Consider the following 21280-nt stretch of genomic DNA (forward strand, 5'->3'; position numbering starts at 1 on the left):
GGCAATCAAACCAACAGGTAATATAGCATGGAACAGATGGGTGGCAGTCTTGTTAATGTTATCCAAGAGGGGGAAAGCGCCCCACTCCTGTAGCAGTGTCAGACTCTGCAGCCTCAGTTGTTCTGCACAGAGAAGGCAGCTTCTAAGAGACATGTCCATCTTTGTCTCCGTCATCTCTTCCCCTGGTCTTTCTGTCTTTCTTTCTTTCTCCTCCCTCGTCCCTGCTGTCGCTGAGTAGCAGGATAGAGGCAACTCTGCAATGCAGACACAGCAACAACCTCGGTCCATTTGACCAATTAGTGTGAGCCAGGATATGAGTGGCAGACCCAGCAGCCAGTCATAAAGAGAGACTCATCAGGGGGGGGAAGGGGGGGGGGGGGGGGGTGCCTGAGACACAGAGGAGATCAGAGGGGCTGAATGACAAATAAAGATGAAGGAGAAGAGGAGGGAAGGGAGAGAGGGATGGACAGAATGAGAAAGAAAGAGGAAAGACAGATCTATGTAAATAAAGCAGGCAGCCGGACATGGAAAAGCTCCCTTCATTCCCTCATGAGTCACTGGCCAGCCTGAGTCCTATCACTGCAGTTCTTCTTACTCATCAGCTGGCTGAGATCCACCAGCTCGCCCAGCTCCCCTCGCTCCAGGGCCCCTCGCAGCAGAGCCCTGCTCAGCCCAGGGGTGTGTTGCTGGGACACGTAAGCCTGGCTGCTGGGAGCGGGCATGGAGGGCGGAGGCAGGGGGACGGGGACCATGCCGTGGCTGCTCAGGATGTATCCTTCGGGGGCTGGCCAGCGCAAAGGCAGCGGCTCGCCGTACTCCATAGGGGCGCTGGGTGCCGAGACCACCCTCCGGCGCTCAGGCGAGTCCTGGGGGGTCATGGGGTACACGTATTCTCCTGCAGACTTCCTGAGAGGGGCCTTGGGTGTCCCCCTCACTGCTTTTTCTTGCTTGCTCAGGCAGACATAGTGCTGGCGTGGCGTGTCGTTCCCTCGGCTCTCACCGCCGTGTCTCCCGCCTCCCCCTTGCTGGAAGAGTCTGGTGGTCAGGTAGACAGAGGGGGGAATGCGGCAGGGTGAACCCAGACCCACAGAGCCTCCCCCCAGGTACGTCTGGCTGGTGTCCCACCCTCCGGAGTTGGAGTCAGACAGTCGTAGGCCTCTGCGTTTCTGCTGGGGCGTGTGCTCGGGGGTTGGCAGGAAGCCCGGGTCGAGCTCCCCTGACTTCACCCAACCGTTGGGCATGACAAACAGGGTTTCCCCGCCCTGGGAGCAGGGGCGCTCCCCGCCTCCTTGCCGTGTCACGCTTAGCACGGAACCTCCCATCCCGCCGCCGTTACTCAGCAGGCCTCTTTCACGCCGCTGGATGGAGGACTGTGAGGAAGAGCCGTGGCGACGGTTGGTGGGCTTGTGGGCCATTATCCAGCAGACAGCGAGGCCAGAGAGTGCCGCCCCAATGGTGAACGCAGACACTGCGGACGCCACAAGCAGGTTGAGGGAGACCAAGCTCTCTGGTTCGATCAGCAAACTCTGCTGCAGAATTCCTGAAGATTAAGAGACAGAATTATGAAGATGACATTTAGTAGAGCAGCACAATGTCTGTCCACAGGGTGCAGTTTAAAATTATCATTACATATACTACCATTCAGCTACTTAGTGCTGTTCCCCTACCAAGATATAATGCATCATAATAAATCAATAACTACAATAACTCTCATAATTGGTGATCATGTCTTTCAGCATTAAATGGTGATTATCTTTAAAAGGAGCTCCTCTCCAGTCTGGCCTTGAGGCTCCACAGGCTCCAGGTTCAGAGAGGCCTGCACTTGTCATCAGCGCCGCTCAGACCACAGCAGCTGACTCTCCTTTTCTCCTCTTTTCTCTTCACACTTTCCATCCTGCAGCCCGGTCAGAGAGTCTCTCCTCGCAGCATACCATTACCTCAGTGTTTCCACCCCAACTCTAATCACTCCCATCTGCAGACACAGCAGCACATGCCTGTCCCTGGCTCTGCCTCTGCTGCGCTTTCACTGCTCGGATTAGAGTCTGTCAGGTCTGCAGCCTGGCATCGCTGACTTCTACCGCTATCAGTTTCTAAGAGCAGGATGAAAACTAGAAGCCCATTCATCAGTCAAAAGCAAATGAGTGTGATGAGGGACATAAATGTGCAATGATTCTGGAAATTCATATCTAAACAAGAGGATTTTATGACTGTGACTCTGGCCTAAAGCAGGCGGAACAGTTCAGAAAGAATCTGCTGGAGAGGAAATGACTTTTTTTTTTTTTTTTTTTTTTGGTTTTCCACTGACTCTGAATTTCAGAGCAAGGTTCAAAGAGGCCCTCTGCAGCGACATCTGAGCCTCTCAACAGAAGTGACATCAGGTTTTTTTATGCTAAGCTATTTCCAGTTTTCTCGCCGGCTACCCTCGGTCATCCCTCTCTCAGAAGATCAGCTTTGAGAGAACAAAGCCTTGTGACCAGGGGAATTTTGCATTTCCCATCCTGCAGTCTGCAGCGGTATTGTCTACCAGCAGTTACATCCCCCCTAATTAAACTTTTTCACTCTGAGAGCGTTTTGACCTGTAAGCAGTGAGGTTGAAACCAAAATCCCACTTCGACTCCCAACTGATTCAGCTCTGAGAAAGACACCAAAATACTAATATCAGTTGCTAATATCAAGGTTGAGTGAATCTTGCTGAGTTGGGGAGGAAATCACATTAGACCTAGAATTAGATTAAAGTGTGCTAAATTACAGAAATTGTGAAAAATATTCTCTCACTTGGTTGAATCTTTTTTTTTTTTCAGAACACAATGTTCAGTGACAAGCAGACAGGCGTAATAAGGGATTGAGCCACTAGGTGGCGCCTGCCCTCAGTTCGCTGTGCACAGGCAGCAGCATCCATGTCACAGTGCTGCAACCTACCATCGCAGTCTCCTAGATGGGAGGTGGTGTTTCCATATTCCACATCTTGTTGAAAAGGCAGCCTGCAGTCACACAGAGATCAGCACATCAGACACATCAACATTTCTCTTTACATGCAAACAGCGCACAACTGGAAACATGCCATTATAGCGCTCTTAATTCTCTGCAGTTACAGTATATCATCTTTCATGGCAGCATGTAACAGATACTTGCAGTCTAACAATACAGAAACACATAAAAATACATCTGATTAAAATAACTCATGCCAATGTATGAATTACACCAAAATGTTCACATCTGCATAGAAAATTGCACATTAATGGGGACATTTGTTGATCGTAATCAATCAAATTGATATGACACGTATTGATGTGTCATGCAGTGTAATAGGATACACTATTGATGCCATTATTGATTTTCTCTTTTTGCTCGGAGTACCTCAGTGAGGTCAGAGGTCAGGGTCAGCCCTACAGATGATGACGAGAGCAGCAAGAAGGGATTATGATACTGGGTTCAATTTTTGACTGTGATACAGATACTCTTAATACTTAGTATAAAGGGAATGTGAATTTATAAAGGATAATGGCAGTAATTATTTTAAAACTATTATTTATTCATTAATAAAATATGGTATTTAAAACCATAAAATGATGAATCATATACTATACAGCCACCTGTCTTTACTGGTTACAAAATGAAAATAATCAGAACTTTTACATCTTCAAAACGACAATTAAAAATTACACTGTTATTTCACAGCTTTATTTTAACGTCCTGTAAAAAAAAGATTAAAAAAAAACAAAACAAAACAGAAACAGAGGATGCTTGGATGACTGTGCCGCAGGATGTGAGTCGTGCTTCGGTGGTTTGTCACGTCACTGTTGCTTCTGTTCATAGGCACTAACATGAACGGTTTAAATAAGCTGCATTCACAGCATTTATATAGCAGCAAACAACTATGTGCTATGTAAAGATAAAGTGGAGTAATGGCGAGAATGAAGCCTTGCTCCCTCTGAGTATGTTATAACCTACGTTTCTCTGTTTGTTGTTCTGGTAGGCAATCCAGCTGCACGTGCATGTGAGCGCATGTGTGTGTCCCACTGGCTAGTTAATCGCCGCTGCTCTGCATTGCACTCATATGGAAGTAACTGCTGATGTAGGGATGGTGACGTAGCACCCACCCTGCAGGTCCATCCCAGTTAACACTGTTAGCTGTCAGCACAATGTGATCTCATCCCTACTCGTCATATTTTAACAGAGGGGGCAGCCTTTCGCTTTGTATCTTGACGCTGGTGGTTGGGGGTTACGTTTAGGCAACAGAACTACTTGGTTAGGGTTGGGAAAAGATTGTGGTTGACATTAGTCATGCCGGTGCCTAACGACTGATGTGACAAAATAACTCAACAATGACGTTTAGTTTAACATAAGACACAAACACTGGTCTTCTGGGTCAAAGTCCTGATCTTGAGGAAGCCATTCACCTCCCCTATTCACCACCTGCATTATGCAGACTTTCTCACTCTTGATACTATGTCTGTTGCTCTGAATGTCTAATAATTCAGATTCAGACAACTTTATTTATCCCAGAAGGACAATTCAGTTTTACAATCTACCCACACCAAACATAAACAAACAAAGAAGCAGCAATCAGCAGAAGTATGTCAGAGAGATCAACACATGCACACTGGCAACTCGTGTGGTCCTGTGCATACTGACTCACATGAGGACCAGGCAAAGATTTTTCAAAAAAAAATCACACACAAATAAGTTACTGAATATAAATGAGACATTCTAATGTATTGCCGATGGGCTTTCATTGGAAATGGTTGAAAGCCTGTTGCGTCTCAAATAGGGTTGAGTATCTTTTTTTAATTTTTTTTTATGATACTTTGCTGAAACTGTGCGGTTAATGACACTAAAGAACGGCTTTTTAAAAATGATTTATTGCAAAGGTAAATTTAAACTTGAAATTGTTAAAGCACACTTATCAGTTTAAAGAATACTTAAATATATAAATGAAAAGCATTACTAACAAATTCACCTTATAAATAAAACCAAATTCAGCTCCAATAATTTGACACTAAGTAACAGTTACAGAATTACTAACAGCAAACTTAATTTTGATTTGGGATCTGTATCTATCTGTAATTGCATCACCAATTCAGGAGAGACTCAGCGGAGAAAAATGTCTTATGTTAAGGAGCAGCTGCTCCACCTTAACAGTCCACCTTAAGGGAGACTGGTAAGCTAACTTAGCTTGCTAACTTCAGCGCTAAGCTACTTCATTGTAAAGAAATGGCCTGAACTGTGCACACATTGCACTGCTGCCTCAATATCACTGTCACCGACACAGACACAGACAGACACAGACACAGACACACACTGTCTGTCTCGCAACTTTTCCAGCTTGATTTTTTTTGGCCGTTATTGTAATTTCTTACTCATGTATTCATAATTTTCTGCATTAATTCGCATTTGCTCAGTTTGGGTTCAGTTACTGAGCAGCCTGTATCACTTTACCCTTTACTTTCACTTTATTTCCGTTTCTTTTGTTTTTTACGTGTGTAACTATGTCCATGTTTCTCCTTGAGGGTGAAATAAATGAAAAAATTGGAGTCTTGCTTATTGACCCAGGAGCTTCTCTTAAATTACAAAAACACTCTGCCATCTTTTCTGCATTTATTCACCTTATTTTACATGGCATAGCAAATTACATAATTAGTATTAGCTCTGTTGCCAGACCTTTCCGTGTACAAAATAAAGAAATGTTGTAACTTTGCCAGTAAAACTCTCTCCACATAATAAAACTTGTCCTGAGTGTGCAGACAGCAGGTCTGCAGAGGTAGGTGTGTGGGTGTGTGTTGTCCTCACCGCGTGCCTGGTCTCAGGAAGGAGCAGGTGCTGCCTCTGGTCCAGCCACAGTACGGGTCTCTGGAGGCTAGACAACTCCTACACACCAACGAATATAAAAAGTTGAGAAATGCTGAGCACTGACCCGTTTCTCACAACAGCAATTTGAGCATTTTAACAGGAAACTCTCTCGCTGGAAAACTTTGAAAAAGTTACCTATCAAAAGGGTGGCAGCTATGACATTAGCAGGGAAGTTGGGTAGCTTATTGCCCATCTGGGTATCATCAGGGTAACTTGTTGGGTTCAGCGGGTCATTAAAGGGATAGTTCACCCTCAAAATCAAAAATACATATTTTGTCTCTTACTTGTTTATCAGTCTAGATTGTTTTGGTGTAAGTTCTGGAAATATTGACTGCTAAGATGTCTGCTTTCTCATAAATATAATGGAACTAGAAGGCACTTGGCTTGTAGTGGTCAAAGCACCAAAGAAATACTCAAGAGCAACTGCTCACAACAAGATCTGTGGACTATCTTGAGAAAGTGGGTCATGGTTTCTGGGAAGAGACATTGCTGTTTGAGCACCACAAGTTGAGTGCCATCTATATTCAACAGAAGGCAGACATTTCTACAGCCAATATCTCCAACACTCTGCAACTCACAGCAAAACAACCTGGATTGATAAATAGCACTACAGGTAAGTGGAGGATGTGTATTTTTGATTTTCAGATGAAGTGGCCCTTTAAGACCCTAAAATATGAAAAACTGTGTCATGACCCTTGGTTTGCTATTTGTTTTCCCCTTGTTTCATGTATTGATTCATGTTTAGTATGTGTCCTGTTTTATTCAGTATGTTTACTCCCCATACGTCATGTCTGGCTTTACGTGTTGTCTATGTGTGTTTTTCTGCCTTAGCAAGTGTCTGCCCCGCCCTGACTAGTTTCACCTGTCCCTCACTAGTCCTGCAGTCAACTCACCTGTCGGGTTCTACTTCAAAATATCTTCTCTATATGTACAGTTATAAACAAATGCTTTCTAGGTATTCATAATGAAACATCTATGAAGCCTTGTGTAAATAGGATGTAAATAGGTAAATAGGATTTCCCAAGGATAAAATGTTCCCAGAATAAAAAAGCCAGCTGTAGTTTGACAAACATACATGCCACTCTTCCCCTGCTGACAGAAACAGGAGCAGAATTGCATCTTGTTTTCTCAGAACAACAGCACTAACAGAGAGTGAGAGCACAGCGACAAAACAGAAGTTGGCCAGTAACTGTTGGCTAATGTCCATTATGGCATTTAAAGTGACCTAATTATCAGCCAAAGAAACACTAAAGGGAAGGAAAACTCTCTCCAAGGTAAAAACAGGTGACTGTGTGCCACTTACTTCATGCAGCGTGAGTGCAGGTGGCAGCGGGACGTCGGCACTCGGACCAGACAGGAGGGGAAAGCCAGCAGCAGAGTGTGACTGGTGCGGTCCAGCGACAGAGACAAGAGCTGACGAGCCTGAGGAGAGTCCTCACTACACCTGGAGACAGCGAGACACAAAAGTGTGAAGACGAGAGGTAGAGGGTAAGGAGCAAGCAGAGGGAGGTCAATGTATGTGTTTTGGCCCCAAATGAAGATGTGACAGGGTCGAAGGCCTCATCTGTTTGCACTTCAAGTCAGACAGACCCGTGCCCTAACCCTCGTACAAACATCAGCAGACGCTGCACAGAGCCAGAGCTGTGTGGTCGAAAAAAATAAACTCTCTGTTGTGTTTGCTGCCAGCGGATGAAGCTAATATCCCCAGTTTTCTGCTATCATCTTTTGACAGTCAGGTCTTTCACAGTAATGGAAAGACAGTAATTAAATCTAAGTTGCAAAAAAAAGCCTGGATGAAATCTCAAAACAGGAACTGTTTGTATAAATTATGATCAAATCAACAACAAACAAGATGCTTATTTTCATCATCAAGTCAAATAAAGCTTAGACATTTAGTTGATAAATCAATAAGTCAGCCGCCAGGGAGCTATTCCCATACATTTAGTCATTTTTCGAGCTCAAAACTCCACAAACTCCACTGACTCCAGCCCCTAAAATGTGCACATTTTGGGCTTTTCTTTGGATTTTTTGGGTTTAGACTATTATTTGGATAAAGAAAAAGTGATAAAATATTAACTTTGGACTTCATAATATCTTTTGGACTAGAATGAAATTAATCACTCAATAATTAAGTGAATAATTGTAACACTGATCGATAAGAGTGACTGCAAGTTGCATCTCTCACATCAAACTCATTAAAGCTGTGGTACGCGGTTTGATTTTGGCATCAATGGCCAAAAATCCCATTATAAAATCTAAGTATATTGTAATTCAAGAGGCCACCAGACTCCTGCACCTCCACTTGGGTCTGTTTTCAAGCTTTAGAACATCTATCCAGTGATGAGACCAATCACAGGTCATTTCAGAGGAAGGGGGTTTATTGGCTGTTCAACAATTGCAGACATGTGTGAACGTCCCTTTGGTGAAAGCCTGATTCAATGGCGGAGAGTCCTGCAGGGAAAGTAGCTACTCCAGCATTGGCAACAACTGCCTTCACTGCAAAGCAACCCAAAAAAAGAAGGATGGACTCATCAAAAAGACAGTCTAAAAGAAAGACTGAATATAAACTAAGTAAAACACATGTCCATGTCAGCAGAGCATTTCAGAGATGGTGAGAAATTGTTGCTAAGGCCCTGAGTCACAGTGTGTCCTCCGCCTCACTCCCCACTGCTACAGACCCCCTCGCCAGGAGGAGAGCAACCAACAGCTTGGGGAGACAAACCCCCAATCAGTGGCTGCAGCAACCCCAATTAAGCCAACACAAGCCTCAGTGCCAGGGGACCAGACGACCAGACGACCCTGATAGTCAACAAACTTTCTGTAGCTGCCGTTACACCGGTTAGACCTGGTGATGCTGCTGGCTTCCAGCCTGCTGTGACACCAGGGACTGGGGTTTTGCGCATGCTGAATTCAAGCAGCCACAGCTGCTGAGTAAAGGTCCAGCTCCCGAGCTGCTGCCCCTTCTCCTCTGGGGGAAACAATCTACAGCAATAGCGAGCGACGCAGAGAGACGGTGGGGTGGTTAGCTTGCTAATTCTTGTCGCATTTGTGGTCTGACAAACAGCGACAGAGAGTGAGGCAAAGAAGGACTGAGCAAATGCTCAGGAAGTAAGATCAAGTAAATTTATGTATGGGAATATTGGGTAACTGTATGAAGCGCATGTGGTCACCTGGTGGGAGGGGCTGATGATGGAGACGGGAGAGCTACAGGAGGAGGGTGTATTTCCAGATTCTGCACATTCTGCCTTTTCCAGATGTCTACCTACCCCAGCTTTAACTACTTATGTACTGTCAAAACTAAATAGCCCTTTACTAAGCTGCACTTCAAAAATGTTAAAATCAAATATTTAAAATAAGTGTAATTGAATACAGGTCTTGGGTGAACTGTCACTGCTGCTCACCAGCTCTCAAACAGAGGCAGGCAACATGAGACCTGACGTTCCTGGAGCAACATGTCAAAATGTATAATTTAATGTAGATCAGGGACAAATACGCCTCGACTCCTACTCACTTCTCTGGGTTGAATCCTTCAACTTCCTCCAGAAATACGCTGCGGTGGGAGACAGAATCTCCACTGGGAATCATTAGAAACTTGAGAATGGTTCCTCGAGTCGAGCCCAGGAACAAGACTGTACGGTTCTTATGGGGTCCGGCTTCTGTGTCCACCACCATGGCTGTCAACTGGTACCTTGATAGATAGCAACATAACAAGTTTTTCCAATATCCTTCTTATATGCTGTGATGAATACTTTCAGATGTCATGCCATAAAAGATTCTGCGCAGGCGCTATCAAATAACTGAGTCAGTACCGTCCCATAGTCTTGACCACCCAGGGTCTGTGCCCCAGCAGTGGAACCGTCTCATCCATCAGCGGGTGGGTCTTCACAAAGTTCAGCACCTCATCTGGGAGTGTGGTAGAGGAGCTAAATCTGGATCCCTGCACTGCACATCCTCCGGGTCTGCAGGCAGAGACAGAAAAGTGGGAGTCGAAGAATAGATGGATAGGAAAGAAAGCGATTGAAGTCCAGCGAGAGCAAGAAGAAAAGAGTCAGAGGAGTTCTTTTTGTGGCTGCTTGGGGTTGTATTAGAATTTTTGCTGAATAGTAGTGAAGTTGCTGTGTGATTGACAGTTGGAGCTTATAGCAAGGGAGTACGTTGAGTAGACTATATATATGTGAGACAGATGCTCAGTAAAGCAGTACTGCAGTATTTTGCCCAAGATCGGCTCACATACACTTTGCATAACAATACCTTGGTTTAGGCACAGCTTCGTCTGGCACAGGAGTCCAAATAGATTCTGGGGATTTCTGCTCTTTAAAGCGGCCCTCAAAGACATGAGCGAGCTGCTGCATGTCAAATACACACACTGCAGAGCCAGGGATGCTGCCAGAGAAAAACAAAAATAAGACAGTGGTGAGAGGGCTGTGGCCCCCAGCATAAATCAGTGGATAGACAGGGTGAAAAATGTCTTTAATATGGAAAAAAATCACAGCAAGGTTACAGCTGAAAATGGATAGGTTCAATGAACAAAGGCCCAAGTTAATATGGGCAATGCTGGAACTCTGGTTACCTCTTTTTCTCTGTGTCTGTGTGTTTTTTCTTGGCTTTTATTTTGCTTTTTGTTTTTTTGTTTCTCCTTTTTCTTTTTCTTTCTCTTTTGTTTTTGTTTTAACTTTGATTTATATTTAATTGTTAGTTTTATAATACATATTTGTATATTTCTTATGCTGTAAAGAGTGTAAAGAGTAAAGTTTGGGATATATGCAGAAGTAACAGGTTAAGGTTTGGGAAGTAATATCACCATTAAAGATATACTTAGGAGGGTTGATTATGTACATGAAAAGACCAAAAGTATGTGAACTTTATTGTAAATGTCTCCTCTGTTGGGTGTTCTGTGCATTCACTTTGTGTTCAATAAATAAAAAGTAAAAAAAAGATGGTGGTGAGAAAAATATTGTTTCGTGTTTCTTTGTGTGCATGTTGGGCGTGACTCTGTACCTGTTTGGCGGTGTGGAGAAGAGACCCAGGATGACGTCTCGTCCCTGCATGTGGATGATGTTGCTTGTGGCGTGCAAGAGATTGAAGTAAAAGTGTGAATCTCCCGGGACGGAGCAGTTGAGCCGAGCCTTCAGGAATGTAGTCCACTGTTTCTCCAGGACGCGCTGAGAGCCACCCAGGTCTGCCTTACACACACGAGCCACACGAGACACCATCACCTGGAAGACAACAAAACAGAAGAGATTAGACGCAAGACAAAGTAAAAGAAAAGACCATAACACGTGGATATTTGTATTTAATGTACAAAACATATGTATTATATACATATAATATACATAAAAACACAAGTAACTGAGGACCCCTTAAGAAAAAGGGAAAGAAAAGTTGGGACAAAGGTCATTTTGAAAGAAAGAAAGAAAGAAAGAAAGGAAGAACCTTCTCCAAATGATGAAACTCCATGGCCATCTCTCTGAAGAAGAAATAAATATGAGGCCCCCACTCCATGGAGCTCACAAAGTAGGGCTCTGAAAAACAATATGAGAAAAACACAGTCAGACAAACACTCACATACTGAAGAGTAGCTACGCACCGCTGTGGGCCAAACGTAACGCTCCAAAGTCCCTGACATGGAGCTGTAATAACAGTCACATCAACATGGACCGCTGCTGTCCACGGGCGTCGCTCATCAAATATTCATGTCCTGTTTAATTTATCATCATGGACAAGAGGATGCACATTATTTATCATTTATTCAGCCGGCACTGTTCCGGCTTTGACCTGCCCCCACTTGTTTTTCTCTTGGTGGAAAACAGACTGAACTGTTCAATTGAACGCTTGTTAAAACCCTGAACCTGTAGAGTCCAACTAACCTCAGTACATCACTCCGTCTGTGTTCCACTTACAGTGAATCTATTTAAGGTCCAGTGTGCAGGATTCAAGGGGATTTACTGGCAGAAGTTGAATAAAATCCAGTGTGTTTTCTTTAGTTTAGGATCACGTGAAATTAAGAATGATTGTGTTTTCGTTACCATAGAATTAGTTGTCTATATCTACATAGGAAGCAGGTCCTCTTCTGCAGACTCCCAAACGTTGTGCTGCCATGTTTCTGCAATACTCCAGAATGGACAACCCAAACGCTGGCTGTACACACAACACAATCTCATCCCAACTCAAATATCGTTGCTTGGTCATTGCCGTACACGTCTGGATATAACATACTAGGTGTCGTCCTGCATCTGTTGTTGATGATCAATAGGCTCCTGGTAAAAACCTCCTGAACATCTGGATCTTAAGTTATCAGAGAACAAAGTTGAGCACCTCTGGATAATTTCTCTCACAAAAACCTCCTGAACAATGAACACTGACGGAAATGTAACAGGGAGAAGTTTTATCTTGTAACAAACCGCGACGCTAACTGCTAGCTGCCACTAAATCCTACACACTGCAGCTTCAAATGTAGATATAATCATGTTTGTTTCACTGCTTATTTGCCTTCTGATTGTTTCTAAAAGTACCTCTGAACCATTTGGAGTCATGTTTGACTGTGCGGAGGGCGGGGCTGTCACCAAGACTACGATAGATCACTGCATCGATGGCCAGGAAGTCTGTCACAGTACCAGTAAAGAGACTCCCATCTGAGAGCGAGAGAGACGCACAGACGGAGGAGAGGAGGAGATTAAGAAGAGGAAGAAGGGAGCGATACAGATGGAGAGATAGCACAAGGTCAGGGAGATTAAAACCAAACAAGCAATACAGCGAGAGGTCTGACTATAAATCATTTGTAAAGGTAAACACAAGGGCGCAGACGTTTTAATGTCTGGAGCTGAAAACTGGGTCTGATGTCTGCTGGAAACCCGGAATTCTTCATCTGTAGCGTGCAAACTGAAGATACTACCTGCAAATAAAGCCACATTGGCGTGCCGTGGATCATATGGGCACCGTGCCATCCCGCTGACAGACTCCCCCACCATCTCTAGAGTGTCTCTCTGCAACAGGAAAAATATAGATAAATAAACTGGCAGCCACACAGAGAATGACCAGCTGACAGATAGATGGATACTAACAGTGTAGTTGGCACACAGCGGGTTGAAGGCGTTTGTTCCACATACAAACAGGCCACCATGCTGGCTGAGCAAAACCTTGATGAAATTACGGCACTCTCCCTATAGAGAAAAACACAAAAAGAAACACAAAGAGGAGAAAAAAATCACTAGGTACAGGACAACAGATTTGAACTCAAAATTAAGCTTAGAAGTCAGAGAAAGAAAGCTGCAAGTGTGAAGTTTGAAAAAAAGCAGCTTAAAACAACCCTTGGAGGAAATAACACCCTCAAGCACACTCCATCTGGAGGAACAATAGGGCGAGGACTTTATAGCTGTCTTCAAAGTGGAGGCTGCTGATTAAGCTGAGATTTAAAAGTGCTGCCAGTGAATCTGAAACTTGATGACACTGGTCAGCCCCTCAGCCCCTTTGTTACAGCAGTGTCTGATGACATGATATTGCAAAGATGCAAGGGGGGGGGGGGGGTCCAGCAACAGTAACAGTCATGTTCATTTTGAAAAAGTAATTTATTTATTTTGAATTATTAATCAACTTGTATTTAAACCTCTCCTGAAAATGATCTTTGTTTACTGATTTAAACTAGGAGAGAGAGAGAGAGACAGAAAGTGCATGGGTCTATATGAGTATAGCAGATTGGGGGTGGCACTCATTGGGCCCTATTCAGATAACCTATAGTGCATGGCGCAAAAGCGTTTAGGGTGTGGCAAAGCCCATTTTGCTAGTTAAATGGTGGATAATCTGGGCACCAGGTGCAGCGCACAGCGCAGAGGGGTTGTATTTAGACTCTGTATTAGTCATGGGTGTGTTTTTGGCGGTATATGAATTAACCAATATGTGCGTCAGCTCCCACTCCCTTTAAGAGCCAGGGGCGCCAAGAATTGGTGCACTGCAATCTAAATGACGAATTTGGCGAATTAAAGATGTGAGAGGTGTTTTGCTGAAGAAACCAATCTGCTCGCGCACGAGGTGAAGGAGTGTGAGCAGATAATTTGTGGAAGCAGCAGAAATCCACCAAAAGCAGCAGAGGTTAAGCAGGCATGAGAGGACGTGGCAGTGCAGGTTCACAATGCAGAAAAGTGTACAATGATGTGAGGAGGAGGGGTAAACAAAGCTCGCCACTCAGCGTAAAGATCAAGCTGAAACGGGAGGAGCCAGCTGATCTCTCAGTGCTCATGTTGCTGCTGGCACATTTGGGTTAACTGGCAGCCTCACGCCTTCCTGTAATGTGCCTTCATTTATGTCCGAGAGACATCCATGATGCATATCAATGATGATAATGGAGACATTTGATTCAGGCGTTTCAGTTTAGCTCAGTTCGTGAGTACGGTGGCTTTCTGGCACACCTCAATGGAGTTGAGCCATCGCTAATGTTATTAGCTCCACCTGCGCTGCTTCTCCTGCTATGACATTTCAAAATGTCTGCTGTGAAAAAGGTCTATTCTTGGATTATAACTTTAACTGCACACTTCCCTGATATATGCTATGAGATGATAAAGCATTAGGTCTGGTCTGGTAACTGTGTGTCAGATGATTCACAGTTACATCATTTACCCTTAACCTAAGTTAGCGGATTTTAGCTTCACCTTGCTGTCGTTAGTTTTCTTCCTCTCATGGTCTCTCCACCTTGGGCAAATCTCTCCCCTTCTGTCTTTCTACATTAATTTCTACTCCTGCATCTTTTCTCCTTTCATCTGTGCGCTCTGAAGCAGCACCTCTTCTTCTTTTGTTGTCTCCCCGCCTCTTTGTAACTACCTTGTGGATGCCCTATCCTCCTTGTGTGTTTCTTCTCCACTTTTCCTCCACCTTCACACATCCCATCCCTACCTACACCTCCTCTCCTCAACTGATTTCAATTACTGTTTCCTCCCCGAGGCTGTGTCACTCTCTGCACAGTTTGCTTTATAATGTTTCCTCTTGCCTCTTTTTCTTTTTCCATGAGTTCCGCCCAGATTGGATTTTGCTGGCGGCGCCGCTGCATTTATACAATAAAGCTTATATTTTAGGTCACACTCTGTCAAGCGAGCCACCATCCCTTCGAATATTTCTTTTTTGTAGATTTGATCACGCTCCCTTCATATCTCAGAACATTGTCAACTATCACTTTATATACACACAGAGCCGTCCCACTTTCTAGTCTTCCCCAAAGGCTATGAATGAGAATTATGACAAAAATTGGCACAACGCAGGTATGCAACACAATGGCAGTCAAGCTCAGTGAACATCTGTCGGCCTGGGCAACGTTTCACCGAGCTAGCTTGATTAAGTAACGTGCTGATTCTGTATCAACAAGATCAAATTTGTGTAAATAACGTATGCAGGTGCACCTGGAGGAAATAAGGTTTCTCTAGCAGCTGCTGTGCCTGTCCATGCGTGTGATAGTATAGATGGTGTTGATGCATGAAAGAGCGGATCACAAAGTCAGAGTGTTGTGTACGAGCACTGTACCTCATGTTTGCCCTTCATTCGGCACACTCGAATGTCGTTCTTGTTGGATTCCCATGTCCGTTTCTGCCAAAAGAACCACAGTCAGAATATGTGCTGGTAATCGTGTGAGTGAATATTATCAGTTTTTAATGAATGTTTGGTTGTGTGCTTGTGTAGAGAAATGAGTCTTACCTTGCTGTAGAACATCTCATCACCTGCCATGTTATCCAGCTCCACTCTGTACAGGTCATCTCTACAAAACACACCACACATCAGTGCCAGTGTAATACTGTAGGATGTCTTTTATACAATATAAACAATGTGTGAGGAAGGCCTCAGTGAATAGTATGTTTTTCAGCGTTTTGAAGATGTTTTGTCTCTTTTAATTATTCCAGAATCAAACTGACTCATAAAACATGTTGTTTAAGGATTTTATCTGACTTAATTTGGTCTTTCCATACAGATGTGCTGGCTAGGTTGGACTGGGTTTGACTGTCAGCCCAGCGCAGCCAGCCTGCTGTCTTTCTGAACTCATAAAATAGCGAATCTTTGTCAGTGCTTTTGGCTTAAGTGCACAACCCAAAAACGCACCTTTTGCGTGCGCATGAAACACTGCTGAATAGCATCAGCTGAGAACGCAGCCGGACAGAACCAGTCGCTGTGTTACGCCGGGGCACCTGGGGCCTCATGTACAAAGACTTGCGTGGATTTCCTACTGAAACATGGCGTACGCTCAAATCCAGAAAACGTCGTACGCACAAAAAAATCCTGATGTATGAATCTGTGCGCACGCATGAATCCAAGCACATTCCCTTTGTACATCCCAATCAGCGTGGAATTGAGCGCACATGTTGGAGTACCCGACCACTCCCTGTCCACGCCCCCATTTAAATACGCAAATCATATTTAAATAAGCCCTGCACCTGAGATTCCCCTCTCTGCACGATCAGAAAATAAGAAACAAAAGATGAGTAAGACGGGATTTTAAACTTCCATTCATTAAGTTTATACACTTACACGGATCACACACTATTGTTGCAAATTAGTGCAGAAGTGCGCCGGGGAGAAGGTGAGGCTGATAAGTCTTTACGCACACTTTACGCACGGGGTTATTAACATGAGTACGTTGCGCACAGTGACAAACAGGGGCTTATTAGAAAGATCTGAAACTGTAGTTTAACCAGCAAAACACAGCAAGTCACTAACGCTAACCGCTGACTAGTAATGATGCGGTGAAGACGGGATATGATTTGGGGGCGCACATGCTCAATGCGCATCACAGGGACTAATACTAGGACAATTACACGACAAATTTACTTACCAAGAAGCCACCCATCGCGCACAGTGCCAGCTTGTCTGTTCCCAACCATGCTGTTACTCAGAATGCGTGAATCGTGCATTGAACCAGGCCACCTCGCCGCAATGTTGGTTAACTGCATTTGCGCATCACATATGATCTGTACATTGATGGAATGAAAGTGTTTCCTGTTCATGTATACAAATTCATCATGTAACGGCGCTTTTATATACATTAGGAAAACCGGCTCTCGCTGCAAATTGCGCTTTAATGTTGACCTGTTCAGCTGCATGGTATGGGAATTTGATATATCTGGCTGACATGCGGATAATTCCGTCCCACACGGCTGGCATGGCTCGGCTGAGGGTCGACCGGCACGGTCCCGATCGGTCGGCCAGCTCCCTCTGAAATGCCCCGGTTGCCAGGAACCCCAGTGTGCTCAGCACCTGTATGGGCACAGGCAGCGCATGGCTCCTGGCTGTGTTGCGCTCCAAGGTCGGCCGCAGCTCTGCGCACAGTTCCACGAGGATTGCCCTCGGGAACCTAAAGCGGCTGATGAGCCAGTCGTCATCGTGTGCCAGTACGTCGTCTCTGTCTCGAAACACACGCTCTCTTCTAATTGCACCATTTGCAATGTCCTCTAATGCTGCTAAAGCTGCCATTGTTTTCAGTGGTACTTTTTGCACCACTTTGCGCATGCTTTTATATCCACTCATGTAATTGGAGACACGTATGTGTGTGTGTGTGTGTGTTAATTGTTCACTGGTGTTAATTGTTCATGTGTCTCTGATGTGCACATCATTAAGTCATCATTCAGAGGACGGATTGGTTACACGTGTTTATTTTATGTTTCCCAGGATCACCTCTAAGTGTCGCCAAAGTATCAACGGCTGTAGAAATGTGCGTACGCCAGCTATGAAGTTGGCGTGAGGCACCGCACATTTCCACGGTCATTTCACTCTTGATACATCTGAACTTTGCCGTGAGAAAGAGCGTACGCCACGTTTTTGTGCGTACGCACCCTTTGTACATGAGGCCCCTGGTGCAGTCGCTCAATGCACGCATGGTCAGCATCACTTGAAAACGCAGCCAGACAGAACCTGTCGCGTGCATACAAAATGCAGCAGGACAACATCAGGTTGAAACGCTGCCAGTAACAATGTAATACAAGAAGTGTGAGGGAACTCATAGGGCAGGCTGTCGGGGAAGTGGATGGGTCGAACAAACCTGGACTTTGATGTGGGAGTGCGGTGTTTACTTTCCGTTTGAATGTGATGTTTTGTTTCTACACCTTACCATGTGCCTCCTGTGACTTTGTCACCTAAACCTAACCATCCTGCCAGCATGTGCATTTGTTGACGTCTCAGCGTGGGTTGCCACGTGCTGTTGTTGCTTAAACATAAGCATGTACAGTGATATCCCACCATGTGCATTTGCTGACATCACGGTAGCGGCATCCTGAAGCGTGAAGGGCAGATGCAGAAGTATAACTAATTTGTAATATGTAGACGCAGAAGTCCACTGACAAAGCGCCAACATGTGACAAGCTTTCACTGATGATGCAAACCAACAGAAGGTTTTTCTTTTGTTTTGGGGGTAAACTGTCCCTTTTATTTTGGCATGAGGCACAGTATTCTAGGTTTGCCTCTCTCTTCATTAGATGTTAAATTGTCATTTAATGTGATTGATATGAGCCTTGTGTATTTTCTGGATAGTTGTGTCAAAGTTTCGCTAAAAACTATGTAGGTGAACACTTCAGCTCTCATCAGGGTGCCAAATGTTTTCACTTGAGGACCAGATTTGGCAGACAGTCCAGAATTTACCGTCTATTACCATTTTCCATATTTCATGTATAAGAGTAATCTAAATAAACAGCCTTCGCTTGACATTTAACAACATAATCAAATGCTTCCTCTCGACAACAAACTGAAAATGTCCTCAGCAGAATGACAGCAGATGGAAGCTGTGGCATCAAATGAAAGCAAAAGGATATTAATGCGAGCACGTCAGTAACACACAGTTGGAGGCGGTTGCCGTTGGTTACCTGGCTCCTATGTAGAGCGTGCGGTTGACTTGGAGGACCGTCTGGATGTGCAGCTCCTGTCTCTGAGCTGAACGATGAGCTCTGCCCAAGAACACCGGATACCTCCGCACAACTGAGAGAGAAAAGAAAAGAAAAAAAAGAAAGAAAAGAAATTAAGTGCCTTGCTCAAGGATACTTTGACAGTTAATGACAGAGCGAGCACTTTTTGCATCAATAGCTACCCTCAGAACTTCTCTAACCTTCACTTTAATAGTGTCTTCACTCATTCTTGATGTTCTTGTACAGGAAAACAAAGATAATGGGAAGAGATGAATGGTGCAGCAGTTAAAGTACACTCACGCTTTAATCCTCTTAGTGTTTTTTTTGGGCTTTTGTTGATGCATGCAGCGCCATAATGAGAAAAACTGTGTGCAACCATTATTGTAATTTTATTGTGGGATAAAAAGGCATTCCCTTTCTTTCCTCCCTACATTTCAGATAAGTGGGAGAGTACAGATGAGGTGCAGCGAGAAAGTGGCGGCAACAGACTACGGGAAAGTTTCAAAGAGGAGGACAACGGTCTCCACAGGGAGCCCTCATCATCAGGAGACAGATTGGGAAAACGTCTCATTGTCCTTGACTGCAGGGGAGGAAGAGAGGAGGACGTAGCGATCCATCTCCACCTGTCTCCTCCCCTTCTCTCTTCCACCCCTCACCCTTCTCTCGTCATCTGCATCACCTCATCCAATCCAATTGTCTCCCATTTTTTCATCTTCACGCACCTCTCAAAATCCATAATAATCATTTCTCTCTCTCCTTTTGTCTGTCTTTACATCTCTCTTTCTCTCTCATATTTACTATGCTGCCACTGAGAGACAGAGTGAAGAAGTCTCTTTATTTATCTGTATGCCCAGGTAGCTAGAAAGCAGGTCCACACCAAAGGTCTGACCCTTGACCCCCGATTTCCACATCCACCATGAAGCCATTTATCATCTACGCAGCACACAGACACACACACACAGCAGGAAGGAAACATACCCTCTACGGGGACGTAGCTGAGTGGACTGGGTTCCTCTGGGAATGAGCCATCCGCCAGTTGAAGCAGCAGGAGGAGAAATGTGAAGGGAGGAGCCACAGTCGCCATGGCAGCAACACACATGCACTGAGGAGAGAAGGGAGAGAAAAATGCCATTGTTGTGTACTCTGAATATGTTTTTCTGTGTGTGCATGTGTGACAGTGTAGAGCAAGATGGGGGAAGACACCCCCCTTAAGAACAAACTCAATTTGCTGTAAAATTTAAAAAATATTTGATTTCAGCATGTGCAGGATGATGACGCTTAGGCTAAATCAACACACCACTGGGAGAAATAGGTTGTTAGAGCCAGTTTTGTTGATATAGCACGAAAATGAGAATCTTGTCAGTGGTGGATGAAGTACTGGAAAGCCATGCTTGAGTAAAAGCACTGATATTTTAGCAAATGACTTTGGTAGAAGTTAAAGTCTCTTATTAGAATATTAAATAAATAAAATTCTTAAAGTATTTGATATTTACTGTACTTAAGTATCAAATGCTATTTTATTATATTACATGGATTTAATTATTGAAATTTAAAGTACAAGTCAACACTGGTAATAAAAAGCAAGCATTGAGTATTTTGAGAATTACGAAGTTTATTTCTTCATAACATGCACGACTTTAAAAAGAGTTTTTTCCTCCCTCCCATTTCCTTATTCGTTCGTCCATCCCTTTCTCACCTATTTTTGTAGTATGTAGCTAAAATGTTTGGGGGAAAAAGTACACATTTTATTTAGGAAATGAAGTAAAGTTAAAGTTAAAGTTGACAGAAAAAGTAAAAGTAAAATACTGATACTCCTAAAAATATTTAATTATCGTAAGAGAGTATTATTACTTCACCAAAGAACTTTGTAAAGAAGCCCCCAAGCTCAAGACGAGCTCGCTAACTAAATCAAATGAACCCCACTCTGACACATTAATGAATTCGCTAGGAGTCTTTTAGCTTTTCCTTCAGGCTTACTCTTATTATTTCAGGATTTCCTCCTCCAGCAAGCTCGCTAAAAATGTTTGCTAATTATAGATATCTAGAAATACTGATTATTGCTGGCTAGCTAGCTAATTCCCTGGTAATGAATTGAAACTACAATAGCCTACTATACTACTACATCATGCAGATATGAACTATCAGGCTGTTCTCACAAACTGTATGTATGATTGTCCTACAAACAGCACTGCACCCAAATTCAAACATATCACACGTATTTTGAAAGGCTACAATCATGTTACTAATGCGCTTACAGCACTAAGAAAGGAGGCAGGTTGGGGTGGTGGATGGGTAAAAAAAATCTGGACTTTCCCCTTGAGAAGCAAGCTGGGAACCATGTGAACTTTGAGTGAACTTTTGAGTAATTTTAAAGTATGTGATCATATGTGGCGCACTAATTTGCACAATGACATGCACTGTTGTGCATGCATTTTTGTAAGATATCACATGACCCGCTCTATGAGAATACTTTGGAACTTTATAAAGTCACAATAGACTAGATAATCGATTTAAATATTTTGAGGCTAGGAGTTTTTGCCCCTTTACTGAGGGGAGCTTCTTGTCCC

The 21280-nt window shown here is 43.9% G+C and overlaps 1 protein-coding gene across 1 annotated transcript; it reads right to left on the reverse strand.

Annotated features, from left to right (window-relative positions):
• Positions 1–377: 377 nt before the first annotated feature.
• LOC121951356 (semaphorin-6B-like) lies at positions 378–19812 on the reverse strand. The gene is made up of 16 exons (XM_042497645.1): positions 19692–19812; positions 18675–18786; positions 15526–15586; positions 15355–15417; positions 12912–13010; positions 12743–12833; positions 12363–12482; positions 11284–11372; positions 10849–11066; positions 10102–10233; positions 9660–9809; positions 9362–9538; positions 7154–7294; positions 5791–5868; positions 2920–2981; positions 378–1540 (listed from the first exon to the last, which is right to left on the reverse strand). Exons 1-16 carry the CDS (start codon positions 19810–19812, stop codon positions 555–557), a joined length of 2700 nt encoding a protein of 899 aa, XP_042353579.1. The 3' UTR covers positions 378–554.
• Positions 19813–21280: the final 1468 nt, after the last annotated feature.

This window comes from Plectropomus leopardus, chromosome 12, assembly GCF_008729295.1.
Source record: "Plectropomus leopardus isolate mb chromosome 12, YSFRI_Pleo_2.0, whole genome shotgun sequence".
NCBI classification, from domain to species: Eukaryota; Metazoa; Chordata; class Actinopteri; order Perciformes; family Serranidae; genus Plectropomus; species Plectropomus leopardus.